This window comes from Eublepharis macularius, chromosome 5 (assembly GCF_028583425.1).
Source record: "Eublepharis macularius isolate TG4126 chromosome 5, MPM_Emac_v1.0, whole genome shotgun sequence".
Lineage (NCBI taxonomy): Eukaryota > Metazoa > Chordata > Lepidosauria > Squamata > Eublepharidae > Eublepharis > Eublepharis macularius.
In genome coordinates this window covers 65,866,307-65,881,906 of record NC_072794.1, presented here as the reverse complement: position 1 = coordinate 65,881,906, position 15,600 = coordinate 65,866,307, and the positions used below count along the sequence as shown (strand labels likewise).

Below are 15,600 nucleotides of genomic sequence, written 5' to 3'. Positions count from 1 at the left end.
GCTGGGCACAGTATTTCCTATATATAAGCTGGGTCAGTGGGATGCACACAAGGAGCAAGTGGGCCAGAACATGAAGGACAAGACCAATATGACATGGCAAAAGAAGAGTAGAATTTATTGCCTTGACAACTGAGATTTCTAAGCCAAACCAGGACAGAGCATAGGAAGTGATACCTAGGAAAATTTGATGTCTAAGTGCCATGGAAAGCATTGGATGAGAAGGGAGAAGTGCAGCACCTACTCAACACTATTCAAGCCCCAACAAGTTTAAGCTGAGGAGGGCTCCTCTGTCAGTTCTATAATTAAATCCAAACAGAAAAGAGATGGCTTAAAGAAATGGTAAGGTGTTTGTGTGTGGGGGGGGTGGAAGAAGGACTTGAGTGGTGGAAGCCCTTCCCTTCCAGGGCTGGTGCCTCAAGGAGGGAGCAGGGGCAGTTTAGAGAATGGCAGAGGCTTCCACACAAGCCCTAGTGAGTCCAGAAACAGTATAGGAGGGCACACTTCCATTGTGTTTCCACAAAAAGACATTGATTATCAGATTTTTCAAAAATGAGAAAAAGCTTTAGATGGATGAAAAAGCTTTGGAATACAACAATGAGGGCAGGAAGGGAGATGGGAAGCATAACCCTTTCTGTGCCCATCAATTCCCTTCTTAGATTGTCCCACCAAATGGCACAATTTTTGCAATATGCACTTTAATTCCTACAGAAGAAAATCTTGAGGGAGGGGATTTGGGAGGAGAACCAATCATCAAGGATGGCTGGCTGGCTGGACAGACAGGCAGGTATTCATTCACATAGAAAACACACAAGCTTGTCATTGATATCATAGTTAAAAGTTAGACATTGAAGTTATAGGTAAACACTTTAAATGTTTTACAGAAAAGAATACACTGATGTCTGATGGTGTAAATATATTTGTGCTTGATATTATGTAAAATAATTCTAGATTTAGCATAATCAGTCATAATTTTTAATTGAGTGCTAAGGGTTTTAAAATACACAGAACCTGTTAATGCATATGTAAGAGAGCTGTGTTGACTTTGAGTTGCAGTCCCCATGGAATCTGTCTAATCAATTAATCATAGACTGGGGGTTCTACTCAGGATGAGGAGACATTGAGATTGATCTTAGAAGGTGCTAAGCTGTTTAGCTTCCGCCCCTCCTATTGCAGACCCCATCATTTTAATCATGCAGTTCTGAGCCACATGCTTCTAACTGGAGTTGGAAGCAGTTACTGGTTTGGGAATCCACTTACTGTATCTAGTGAGGCCATCAGCAAGTATGCCGTTCATGGATGTCCAACTTTATATTGATTCTGTGAACTGACTCCTTGAATCTAGTGGGATTACTTTGATGTGTGTTAAGTCAGATCTTTATTTCTTCTCTCACAGTGGTTGGCTATGTACATTTCTATAGCTGTGCTGCTCTCAATGCTCCATGTATATTAATACAATTTATACATATCTCAATGGGGCAAAGCATTTCACTCGCATTTTGTTCTATTCTTACCCACTTTTGTTGGGTAAGAATGTATTACAGTTTATTTAATGTATTACAAAATATATTATACCTGCCTGCGAAATATGCTGATGCCACAAAAGAAGAATGTTATAACAATAATTAAGATTAAATTGCTCAGGGAGGAGAATATTGAAACAGCACTTCATAAATCATATAGTAATCAAAAAGCACATATTTGAAAAAAAGCATATTAAAAGGAGAGCAGTGAAGAATATGTGCGTTATATGATTTTTTCCCCACTGATATAAGAATAGAAGAAACTCTCTGATATCGAAACCTCTTTAAGAATTAGACCCTATGTGGCTCTCCATTGGTACAAAGGAGATCCAGCCTAGTAAAAAAAAGCTAATTCTAAAGATACTGACACTCTAGTTCTGAGTCAGTTGAGAGCCTCACATTCAAAGCTTCAAAAAAGTAGCTCCCAAATCATTCCTTTCTGCTTTTGCAGGCTCGTGCTCAATAATTGATGAAACCATCTATATGCTGATATCAAACCTTAGAGAAATAGGGATGTGGGGGGAAAGGATGTCTCCTGCTGCTCTTTTAGTAATATACTTGCTTTAAAAAAACGTATCAGATTAGATATGGCTCCTTCAAAAATGTCTGATGTTCAGAACAGATGTATAGGCATCATTCTCCCCACTGACCCTTATTATCAATGTTAGAATTAACAAGCTTGAATTCTGATGTGCAATCTGCCGTGAACAGGAAAAAGATTTCTGTCTTCTGGCTAATGGACAGATAAAAATTGCTTCAATGCTGCTTCAGCTAAGGAAGAAGAGAGTTAAGCTGATCACAATGCAACAGTTTCAGCCAGAAAATGAAAATTTATGCCACATTAATTGCCTAAAATTGTATGCAAGTTGGCAGTCAAACAATGAGAGGTAGGTCTGCCGTTCTGATTTCTCTCATTATCATCTCCCAGATGAATACATCTGCCCAGATGCTTTAGCTATTTAGTTACAGATTGACACACTGCCAGAAAAAAAGTAAGAACAACAAGAAGTAATATTGGGGAAAGAGGTAGAAATAAAGAGATTTGAATGAAAGGAGATATTAAACAACAGTAAACATACAAGGCTGGATCCAAAGGATTGCAAGTTGTTGCAAGTTTGAGCTCTTGGAATGCATTTTTTTCACATCTATATTCCACTGCAGCCTACAGCATTCCCTGAAAAGATGCCCCTGTGGGGTGGGAGTGGGACACCTCTGGATTATCACATGATGTGATGTGGGGGTCTGCACTCTGCAGTAATTTGAGGGCTTAGATGACTCCCTTCTACCAATGGAAGTCCCTTCGTATGGGCAGATGTCAACTATGGGTCCAAGCAATGATTTTTTTTTATTTATATTGTATTCTGCCATGATCTTGCTCTCTCCCTTTGAAGTCCCTAGAAAGATAGGCGAAGGTAGCATTTCAGAGTGGCTACAGACATTTACATTGGGCTTCTGAAGGAAGCTGGCAGCATTACAGAGGAAGCACAGGAGGCGGGTTTGGGAGGCATTTTTGTACCTCAAGAACACAAGCAGCAGTGAAGAGCCGGCAGAGTTTCCTGAGGCATTTGGGATCTGACACAGCTCAGTGATATCATAGTATTGAGTCTGTTTATGTGGAAAACACAGGCTAAATAAAATAAATTGTAATAGCAATGCAAGTTATAGAAGAACCCATAAATACACAGTCTATCAATAAGAAAATATTTGGCATAGGCAAGGAAATGATGACACTGCTCCTTCTGAAACGTAATCTAAAAAAGCCATCATTGCCTAAACTGTGGTACACAGAAATCTATCTGCAGAATTCTCTTTGGTGATGAGATCAATATTGTCTGCTGTGATATAATTTGCTGATTTACATAATTTGATGACTTGCTCTCTCCATTCTTCCTTTCTCTGTCATCTTCCAATTGTTAACGTGTCAATGAGGTGCCACAATATTGAGAATTAATGAAGTTTTCCAATTATTTCCCAGAGCCATTATGTGTAAAATTCAGATTTTTAAATAATCATGTTAGTAAAGATTGGGGTTATTTTTGGTAAGGTTTATTATTGGTTAATGTCTGGCTGTGGATAACTACTACCGACTAAACAGATTGATAAAATTATGTTGTGACTCTTCCTCTCCCTTTCTGAGATTCGGGTCACCTTTGACAGGGACCTAAATATACTCAACTGACACATTTTAGAAGTGCCATGCATGGCTGGAGGGTGGCAATCCACTGCTAAGTAGTTCAAAAAGCAACAGCCAAGACAGAGATTCCTTACTCTAGTGGTTCTGGATGTTGCAAGTGTATTTAGCGTTCTGACCCAATGACACTGCTATCTATTAGATAGCAGTGAGAATCATAGAATATCATTTGAAAGAAAAGTTTACACAACCCTTATCACTTACATCTCTTCTTTCATATATTTTTTCTCCCTGCTTGAAGGCAATTTCTGTTTTGCCTTATTTTGTTTCCAGCACCTGTCACAAAACTCATTGTTCTGTTTAAATATATGATTACACACACCCTACCCTGCTTGTCTTACCTGCTCTGATCTAATCTGAAATATAGTTTCAGCAAATGCTTGTAGTTCCAAAGGAGAAAAGAGCTAAAGAATTTATCTCGAGTCTGCAGCTTGTTTCACAAAGGTTTAAAATGCCCTGTTTCCCATAGTTCAGCTTCTGACCCCATCCTTTTCATGTATAGAATCAACATTAAAAATGGTAATTAGATAGGATCAATTAGGCAGTAGCATACACTTCAGAATGCTAATGATATCTTGAGATTAATTGGTAAAGAAACAGTCCTGAACAGACTCTCTCAGAAGTTCAGAAAGGCCTGGATATGGAGGACAAGTTTCCCACTTCAGATAGCCACTTTCTGCCACTGCCAGCTCTGCCCATCTCTACTCAGCTGGTTGGTGGTAGAAAAATGCTAGGGGAGATGGGGGTGATTGGTATCATGCCAACACCATTCCATCACATCAGGTGTGATCTAGAAGTGATATAATTGCATCAGACAGCACTCTAGCATTCACCCCAAACTCTGTGGTCACATCATAGAGTTTGGACTGAATGCTAGAGTGTTGTCCCTAAACAATAACATCAATTATGGGTTGTGTTGGAAGTGATGTCACTGCACTGCTGGCAATGTCATGACGCCAGTGGCAAGCCCCATCCCTCTGTATCTCTCCCATTGATTGTGATTCTTAGCCCAGCATTCTAGAACTGGACTGCTTCCAGCTTCTGAGGTTCCAGTCACAATAAAAAATAAATATGAGAGTGTGTTACATTTTGGTTTGATAAGGATGCACATAAAAACAAGTTGGAAAACTTATCAAATGACAAAAAATTAACATGTCTAAATGTGTGCCCCCTTTCTTTGAGACAAATTGCCATCCTGCCTCCTTAAGTGGGCTTGTTTCTGAGTCAGCCAGAGATCAAGAAAGTGGTGATAAATGCATGAGGTAAGTTTTGTAACATGTGAACACATGAAGTCCAATCATTGAGCTATCAAGGTCAGTACTGCCTACTCTGATTGAACTTTTCAGGGTCTCATGCTGAGGTAATTCACATGATACTACTAGATCCTTCTAACTGGTGGATACCTGGGATTGAACCTGGGGCCTTCCACATGGAAAGCGGATGTTTTACCAGTGAGTCCTGGCCCCTTCCTCTTTGGAGAGGCAACATTCAAAGTATCTTCCTGATACAAGCATCTTGAGGTAAAGAATCAAACCAACCCACATGACAACTTCGCTCTTAATTTATTTGTAACCTTTACACTATAATGCCAACCCCTAAGATCCCCTCCTTTTTTTTTGCAAAAGCTAAAAGCTCTCATTTAAACTATATGACCTAGAGCCAAAAAATCATTTGTACACACAGTATGTTTGTATTTGAGTTTCTCAAATGTTACTTCCTGTGATGTAAGACAAGCCTTTTTTGAAACAGAGAAATCTCAAAAGCTGTTTATGATATGGCATGGAGGGGGGGAACCGATCACACGCAAAGAAAAGAACTGAAAATCCCTCTAGGTATGTCCATGTCACTGGGGGCCCCTTCAGTAGCTCTTTGAATTCCACTTCATATTTTTTTCCTTCTCACTAAAGATGTAACGTTTCTGAGTAAGAATTAGAGCTACAGCATGCTGTTTGTGAGACAGCTGAACTATGGCTAGGCCTGCTTTGAAAAGTCTGCAAAATCATTGCAATCCATCCGTTAGGCTCAAGATAAAATGTACGCTTGAAAGCTGCTGTTCTTTACAGTGTTGTACTTGATGTTTCAATTGTTCTTCTAACCGCTACTTCCAGAAAAAAAATCATTCTTTTTCTGAAGTGCATAATTGTTTCCTCTCTTTTTTCCCTCACAGACCTCTGTTTGCAGTAAATTACTTAAGCCTTCTGTAGCACAGGAGAATGTGGATTTTTTTAAAAAAAGTGTATTTTTAAGTTGCTTAAAACTATGGAAAGAGCATAATTCATTACTTTCAGATATTCTATTAACACCTATTTAGGGCAGTCTAAATGAGATGAGTTTTCTTCCCAATGCCAACCACATCATGGAGTATATCCTCACGGATCCAGTTTGAATGAATGGTTCACTGTGTAGCTTCACCCCAAGTCAAAAATAACCAGCAAACTCCTTGGGCCTTCTGAACCATTCAATAATGTAAATATTTATTAATGTATATTATAATGTATAATGGATGGTGATAACAACAGGTCACTACATGGTAGTGGTCTCTTTCCCCCTTTTGTTAGAACTTTATGTTATCTGCATTGTTTCACCAGTGTTTTGCTTCAACAGTTGCCATTGTAGTAAAATTTATATTTAGTAGTTTTACAACTTTCAACTACTAATGGCATTTTTAAAAAATTCATATCAATACATTTTCCCCAGAAATATTACCACAATTTTATGTCTTTAAATCTTACTGTAAATGATAAATACAACAGGATGCCTGTTAAAATACAAATGCCCTTTGTGAAAAAAGTGGAATTTTGTTTCTTTCATAGTGGGATCCATTTTTTTTGATAGAGTGATTGGTGGAAATTAAGATTCAAAAGGATGAGAACCATTTGTCTAGATTATAATGAAACACTATATTCACTTTGTCTGATTTCTGTAATCTATGAATGTTTGCTGTAGCAAAGGCATTATATATTTCAACACCTAAATACTAGTAAGAACAATCCAGGCAAAAATGTTCAGTACTGAGTAATCCATAAAAACACTTTTCAGATTTTTTTTTATTGTCACAGTATTATAAATGTCAGTGTGTTTTCTGAACTGCCTAGTCATGTACCCTGCAGCACCAGTGAACTTGCTCTTATAGTTCTTGTTTGATCTCTTATCTTTTTTTCAGTTGTGTAACTTTGCAACACATAGGAAACTTCTTGATATATTCATGTGATATTTTTATTTGGACCAGGACATCAACAAGATCAAGACAGAAAATATTTATAATAGGAATTAAAAGGTCTCCTTTTACCAGCAAAAACAGAGGGATATCAAGTCTTGGCTTGCCTGCCCATCTGAAATAGTGGGTTCTTGTCTCTGATGTTGCAATTTTGTCTCAAATAGCCTTGATGATGGCAGGGTACACGAGAATGATAAAATCATGAGGATGACAGCCTAATCTTCAAAGATGACCGATCTCAGATAAAACGTTAAGTAACTCGGCATTTGAAATACCAGATTATCTGTCTCCTGGCACAATGTCTGTGTACACCCCCTGCCGAGTTCTTCAGATATCACTGACTTGTAAAGATCTTACATACTCGAATTGCTACAGAGAACTCTGTTCCCTAAAGCCATAAAACTAAGGGAAACAGTTCCTAATCTGAAATATTAGTTAATCAAACATATGTCTTCCAGATAGGCAAATTATTTAGGCATGTACAACATAAATATATTTTAGAGTGGCTAGTTAAAAATGTCTAAAATAGTTAATTTTGCCATATAATTAGCGCTCACATGTGGGCTTTGAATGAGCTAGTGATTATTAAACATCTTTACTATCAGTTTTATGAACTCCAATAAAAAAGAAAAAGCATACTTACAAGAATTATTAGACATGCTGGTCCTATAAAGCTCCAAATAAAGTTATTCTTTGTGCTGAGCCAACATCTGAAAAGTAAACAGCATATAATGCCTTGAAATGACTTTAAACATCATCTATCATCATGCACAGATGGAACTCAAATTGAATGTTGCTTCTCCCCCCACTCTTGGGAACAGCAGGTCTCTGTCTGGGAGATCCATGGATTAGACAGAAAATTGAAAGCTCTCATACCCTGGAAATCTAGTTCGTCTTTAAAGTGCTACAGGGCCTGAATCTTGCTTTACCACCAATACTCAGCAGTAGGGAACTGCAGGCAGTTCAAACTGATAGATCTGCACCAAAGTGTATAATCTCTCTGGTCCTCAGAAATATACGATTCTACAGATTCAGTCCCACACTACTATATGCTATAAATTTCTCAGATCTGTTCATTCTCCCAGTTATTCATTTTCTGTGAAGAGCCACCAGTTTCTGCCCTACCAGATTACCTGATTACTACTACTTGCATGTTGAACACCAAGCCTTCCTGTCTAGTTTCTGAATGTTTATGTTACTTGTTTGTTTAAAAAAGTTTCTAAAATGTCTTTTGTTTCCTCAAAGAAACACAAGACAGCTGTGACTAATGTATTTTCCCCCCTAGTGGGAATAACAGGTGTCTATTAGAAAATGTTAGGCTAAGGAAATGTCATCAAAAGCAGGTCCGATTCCCTAACAGGAGAGGAAAAGGCAGCAGCAGCTGCCCAAACCTCCTTTTAACTTTTCGGTTTTGATTCTTCTAGTAGGGGTAGTGCTTGGCTCGTGGATGGTTTTGTAAGGCTGAGGTGCCCCTAAATGCTAACCTCTACAAGTTATAAAACAGAGACACACAGTGGGACAATAGCCTAGTATTCTTTTCAGTGTGTCACAGGTCCCATTCAGCTCCCCAACGCTGCAGTTAGTAGACATGGAGATGAGGTGAGGTGAAATTAGTGAAATTCTCCAGCACAAACTTCCCCCCAAACTATCCCTACCCTACTCATACTTGCTGTAACAGGGTACCGCATTAAAGACAGTCCAACTTAAGCTTATATCTGTTGGCAGAATACCACTAAGTGTTTGCTGCCAGTGCCAACCATTAATGGTACTTTGAATCCAATGATATAACTGTCAACAAATCAAAATCTATAATATACCAACATCTTCAGTGAGAGCCCCTCTACTAGCATCTGCCACACCTTGCCAAGCTGTGCTGAACATGAGAGGCAGAGATCTGAGGCTCAAAGCTTAATAGAAGAAATACAGTTTTGGTTTTTGGTCCAGTTGAGTGCTTGTGAGGATAGTGAACTGAGAAACAGTAATATATAGCTGTTAGAAGGCTGGACCTGGGTTCAACTCCCCTCTCCAGTCATGAAGCTCATTGGGTGGTCTAGTACCAGTTAGTCTCTCTCAGCCTAGGCTAGACAAAGTCATCTATCATGTTTTTATCTCATATATTCACATAAAACTACCTTCTACTGAGTGAGACCATTGGTCTATCAAGGTCAGCATTGTCCACTGTGATTGGCAGTAACTCTCCCGGACATATAAAAAGAAATAGCATGACAAGCTAACAATGTAGTAAAGCAGTGACCTCAGGTACTGGATTTCTGCCTTCTTCCAGCACCACTGACTGGCTCTTGCACATATTATTACTGTTTTACTGGTAAATTTTCAGAACAAATGGTGGGCAACATTTTCACTGCTAATCATTTGTAAACTTTCTTTGTCAGAGAATGGGAAAAGTTTTCTATCTTATAATAGATCATCGTAGTCCAAAGGTGACAGTGATGAGAGTAGGTATATCACTTTGAGCTTTTTGGAAGAAGAGGGGGAAAGAATAAAACAAATAAAAAGTACCCACTAAAATACATACACAAATAAATGGACAGCTCATGATAAAACAGAATAATGTGAGATACCAAGTTTTGCAATGATAAAAATATGATTTGGCTACCATATCTTGCAGCAAAACATGTCATAATTATCCATAACTAAAGGCAACATGTAAAAACAATGACCTACACATCAGTTCTTCTATAATATTTGTATCCTAGTGCAGCAGAAATGCCCACGACCACTGCTGGGCTCACGTAGCCAAAGATATAGAAGTTCTTGTGAAGGAATCCCTTATTGTACATTACTCCGACGACTATCAGGTAAAGGTGAATGCCTTCAATACACATCCATGCAAAGGCAGCTAAGAGAAAGTAATGGAGTAATCCTGCAGTGATCGAACAGAATAGCTAAAAAAAACAAACAGAGCAGGGTAAGTGAATAGCACAAAAAACTTCATGTATTTCAAACTAGTTTAAAAGAAATGATTCTAGTATTGAAGAAAACTTGTTCCACTGAACTTTTTCTCAGCACAAAAATGCCCATGCTTTTCATTACTTTTCTGTAAACACACACACGCCTATTCATTTTTTAAAAATTAAGCCATATACCCATTTCTTACCTGCCATGCACAATTAAGTCCATCCAATAAATCAACTGCCACTGCTAATAATATACGTTATGTCAGGTTATTTATTATATTTTGCATTAAATAATAATGTACACTGTAAACTTTTAATGGGGCATAAACTGCAAGTATCTTTGTGGAGATGTGTGTTTCTATTCTATTCTATTCTATTCTATTCTATTCTATTCTATTCTATTCTATTCTATTCTATTCTATTCTGAACTGGACCATAGAGTATGGATTAATAGATTAGCAAAATGGAGCTAGGGGTAGATGGGGGGCGGTTCTCTACAAATCTGAAGAAAGTTCCAAGTTTGCAGAAAAATCTGAAAAGTAAAAATAAAAAATGGAGAATTAAAACTTCACAAAATAATAGAAAAATATCTATAGCTTTAACGAAGGTATGCCCACTGAGATCTCAGTAGCTATTTTGAAGGTTTCTATGAAAAGAGAACATTATTGCTGAGCCTTCCAAACTTTGGTTTCTGAAAAGATTGGGAGGGGCAAAGATATACTCAGACAAAACCCTTGAAGGAGCCTCTCCCCAGTCATATCCTTGGCTGGAGGAGGACTTGCCAAAGACAGACCTGATGGAGACCACTGGAGACATACTACCCCTATCACCCAGCCCCAAGTGGCAGCCAACATGCATCTGGGCCCAGCCTGGCAGCAGCAGTTGCAGTGCAACTGGGACCAGCCTAGTGGCAGCAGTGGTGGTCGTGCAACTGGGCACAGCTTAGCAGTGGATGGGATAGGGATCCCGTTCACCCAGTGGGGTGGGATATCTCTCACTCCCAGCTTTTGCCCTCTGTCCCCTCTTACCTGGCCAGCAGGGGGAAAGGTGCAGGGAATGGGCCTGGGAGGCAAAAATCCTCCAGGGCAAGCACACAGTGGCACACTCCTGGCAGGGTGCAACGATGTCACTTCTCAAGTGATGTTATTGCACCAGTGGTAGATATGCTCCTATGGTTCAGAGGGGCCAATTGTGAAACCAAACAGACTGAATTGGCCCCACACTTCTGAAAGTGACATCATTGTACTGCGCTGCAAGCATGCTCATGCTTCATGCACGTGTAAGGAAGCTTTTCCTGTTAAGTATCAGGTCCCCCTCTTCCACCAGGATGTTATAGGAACCTAGCAACCCTAGGCAGAAGCCACTGTACAACTGGGCTGGAATAGACCTAGTGGTAGTGGCCTTCATACACCTAGATCCAGCCCAACAGCTACCATGCAACTGGATCCAGCCCAAACTAGCAGAAGTAGCCTCTGCACAGCTGGCTCAGCCCAAAGTGGCAGCCACCACGCAACTTGATTAGACTTTTCCTGAGGAGAGGCTGCCAAGGGGAGGGAAGGAGGGAAAACTGAAGATAGGGGAGCAGATAAAGGCAGATTAGCTTGTGGGAGGGAGAAGGGAAGGAAGCAGGAAAATGGGAGAGGCTGTGGGGGCAACCAGGGAAGAAATAGTGGGGGAGAGGAAAACAAGTCCTTGCCAACAGGTCTTTCCTGGTCCCCCGCTTGTTGTGTTCCATTGTTTTTAAATTGTAATCTTTTAAGTGTGACAAATAAGCTGCCTTGAATCTAAAGGAAAGGCAGGATATAAATAATTTAATAAATATATTTATAAGTAAATGAATGAATGAATATATAAACTTTGAAAATGAAAATGATTTTCAATTGTATTTTAAAACACTATAAAAAGGGAAATGTGTACTCCACTGTTATTGGCTAGATTCAGCTGTATGCCCTTTTAAGCATGCTTTTAAATTAGAGATGCTTACGCTCCTGCTTCAGCTCCTGTCCTGTTTGTCAGGGGTGAACAGAGAACCAATTTCACACCAGATTATTTGTCAACCAGTCGGTATCCATCTGACAGATTGCTTCACTGTATTCCTTCCTAACAGTTCAATAGAGTGCATAATTCCTGTTGAAACTGTGAGCTTTTTTATTGCTAGATCATTTGTCTTTAAGTAAAGCTAACACTGTGCCTCTTGCTCTCTTCATTAAGGTCCACATCATCAAGGTACTAGTAGATCCATGATTCATTTTCATCAGACTTACTTTTTTAAAATGGGATTGCCTGGAATTCTTTGAAGAGAATTTTAAATTCACAAACAACTGGCTGAGGGCCAAGCTACAAGTGACGAATGACACTTGAACAGCAAGTGTATTTCTCCCTGTTCACTTGCACTCCACTCAATCCACTTGCCATTCAAGTGTCATTCGTCACTTGTAGCTTGGCCCTCAGTGTAAACACAAATGTCAGCATTCATATTAAGACTAGAAAATGCTACATTCACATTTGAGAATGGCAGGGTAAAATGTACATTTGTTTTCATGTTCCAAATGAAGAAGCAACAAGGAAAGTATACACACCTGATTAGTGCTCATGTTTATCCCAACAAGAAAAATAAGCTCTGCCAGGAAAAGACTGCAACAGAGATTTTTATGAATTGTTGTTCTTGTACTTTGAATTTCACTGAAGAACCAGAATGTAAAAATGCACATGGAGAGGCAAATCAACGAGATAATTATTCCTAGCTGAGTGATTCTTGTAAGAATATAATCCTTGACATCCTGGGGGGAAAATTATAATATAATATTGAAGAGAACTGGCTCAATAACTTCTTTAAAACTTCATTTGGTAATAAAATCTTGGGTTTCTATTCCATTGCCCCCACAAGCTTTTTTATTTTTTTGCAGAGTGCTAATCATTAATAGGAATATGGTATAAGCTTATAAATAATTTCAATAAGATTGTTTCCTGAGCCAGGTATAATGCTTTGTGGGGGGAAATCAATAACAAGACCTTGACTGTGATCCAGTATCTATGGTATGCAACTGCAGGCTGTGAACTGAATATTATATGCAAGGAAATATCTTACTTCAAATAGAAGGTCAGCACTGATCACTTGGGAAGCAGAAAAAGAGGTGCCCTTATCATCTTTCTCCTGCTTAACAAGTGCTCAGCATCTTTAAAGGCAGAGTGAAAGTAGACCAGAAATACTGGGTTGGATCCAGCTAGCTTTTTTTTTTTTTGGCTCAGTGTCAGACAATTCTCCTGTCCCACATGGCTTTTGTTCATGCAGCCCCCCCCCACCCCAAAGATAGAGTTTTGAGTAGTCAAAGGGGATCCCTTCCTTCCTTTGACACCAGTGGGGAAACTGGCTGGATCCATCCCACTATATGTCCCAAAAGTCTGCATGCTATTTGATTGTTTTTCATGATATTTAGCAGCATAAGTGCAGTTTATTACTTAATGTTAGTTTTTAAATATCATGTTTTAGTGTATTACAGAGTGTGAAACTGCCATCTCTTGCTCACATTGAATTTCCTTGAATCTTCTATAGCTTCTTGAAGTGGTTTTTCTATGTTAGGAGAGAAGATGCACTGCCACCATATCTATCTCAGCATGACAAATCCACCGAGAGTCAAGAGTGTGGAAGGCTCTTCCTTGACCACATCAGCATCAAATGTACCCATGTGCTGACTGAAGTGAGGAACAGGGGTTATGTGTACAAAACTGGGTTGCTAATTCTGGCTTGGGAAATTCCTGGAGATTTAGGGGTGGGAAGGGTAAGCTTTGGAGGTGAGGATCTTCAGCATGGTAAAATGCCATACTCTCCAAAGCAGCCATTTCCTCCCCGGGGGGACTGACATCTAGATACGAGTCTTAATGTCCTCCTTTCTCACTGAGACTCAAGGCAGATTACACAGTATGAGGTTAATACAATCAGTATCAAGTACATTTCAATAGAATACCATAAGGTAAACAGATACAAGTTTAAAAGAAGTAGCATTAGCAAGGATCCAAGACAGCGTAGAAAAAATAACAGAAGTAAAACAATCAATTCTAGGACTAACATTAGACAACATGGCACACTGGTTGTACACAGGAGTATATATTTAAAGCAGCAGATAATATATAAGGCAATATAGTGATGAAGTCTATGATCCCCCACTCATTAGTGAAGCATCTGAGACCCTATCCTTATAATACAGCCCTCCCATTTGAGTAAAAAGCCTTTTTGAATAGTTTGGTTTTGCATCATTTATGGAAATCCAAGAGAGTGGGGACTCTTCTGACTTCCTCAGGCCGGTCATTCCACAGGATAGGGGCCACCACAGAGAAAGCCCTTGTATGGGCTGCTACTTACTTCACCTGTGTGCAGCCTGGCACCTGCAGGAGACCCTGTTCAGATGAGCGAAGCTGCCATGGAGGGACATAGGGAGGGAGGTGGTCCCATAGGTATGCTGGACCAAAGCTGTGAAGTACTTTGTATGTAATAACTAATACCTTGAACTGAGCACTGTAAATGATGGGTAGCCAGTGGAGCGACTGTAGGATGGGAGTGATGTTCGTGCTCCTGCTCACTCCTGATAACAATTGAACTGCAGCATTTTGCACTAATTGGAGCCTCCTAGTTAACTTAGTTAGGAGGCCAATGTACAGAGCATTACAATAGTCAAGCCTTGACGTTACCATAGCATGGATCCAAGCGGCCAGGTCAGCCATGTCAAGATAAGAAACCATCTTCCAGGCTAGAGTAAGGTTGTAGTAAGTATTTTTTGCCTTAATTTGTTTTTCTAGTAATAATGCTGGATCCCGTATAACCCCTAGGCTCTTAACTGAGTCTGCAAGGGTCAGACAAACTCCATCGAAAGTGGGGAGTACAATGTCCTTCAAGATCTCTGCCTTCCCAACGAGCATCACTCCAGTCTTGTTTAGGTTTAATTTCAATTTGTTGTTTTTCAACCATTTCACCACGGCTGTCAGGCAGCGATCTAAGATTTCCACTGCATCCTGTGGGGACCTGGATAGTGAGATATAGAGTTGGGTGTAATCTGCATATTAATGACATCCAACTCCATAGCTGCGAATGAGTTCTCCCTAAAGGCTTTACGTAGAGGTTGAATAACATGGGAGATAAGATTGCACCCTGCAGAATCCCACAAGATAGTTCCCATTCTGTTCTCTGCTGTTTGGACTCATTTTGATTTTGCTCCTCCCTTTGAGTATTCAAATCTGTGACTTTTAAATGAACCATTTTCTGTTTCTTTACGCTGATGTTTTGTCATAGATATATGCATATTTCAATTAACCATTTTAAAACATATGCACCAATAAATATATGCACCAATAAATCAACAGTATATGTATTTTACAGATGCACACATATATACCTAGCACAAAACTGTATCAAATAAATAAAATGTATCAAATAAATTATCATTAGTACCAGCAACAAAGATGACTGTTCATAATAACAATAGACAAAAACAATTTTTTTTTATTTTTTATTTCAGTTACAAATATTTTGTTTTTATGGTTTAGTGTTGTATAATTTTTCTCTTTTCAAAATATTAAGAAACAATTTTGAAGGATGGTCAAAAATATTTACTTGTAATCATTTGCTTGGATCATGCTGAAAAATTCTGTGGATGGATTGATTTCCATTCACTTCCTTGACTTCCCTACTGTTGCATCCTTTAAATGCTTCTACTGGGGGATGGGAGAGGAAGTCATATATCTACAGCAAGGGAGGAATCA

General features: G+C 39.2%; 1 protein-coding gene across 1 annotated transcript in view; it reads right to left on the bottom strand.

Annotated features, from left to right (window-relative positions):
• ADGRL4 (adhesion G protein-coupled receptor L4) overlaps positions 1-15,600 on the bottom strand; it is a 167,494-nt gene that overhangs the window by 27,895 nt on the left and 123,999 nt on the right. Inside the window, exons 11-13 of the mRNA XM_054981978.1 lie at positions 12,426-12,626; positions 9,614-9,834; positions 7,572-7,638 (exon numbers count right to left, since the gene is read on the bottom strand). Of these exons, the coding sequence (XP_054837953.1) occupies positions 7,572-7,638; positions 9,614-9,834; positions 12,426-12,626 (489 nt within the window). The remainder of the gene's footprint in view (positions 1-7,571; positions 7,639-9,613; positions 9,835-12,425; positions 12,627-15,600) is intronic.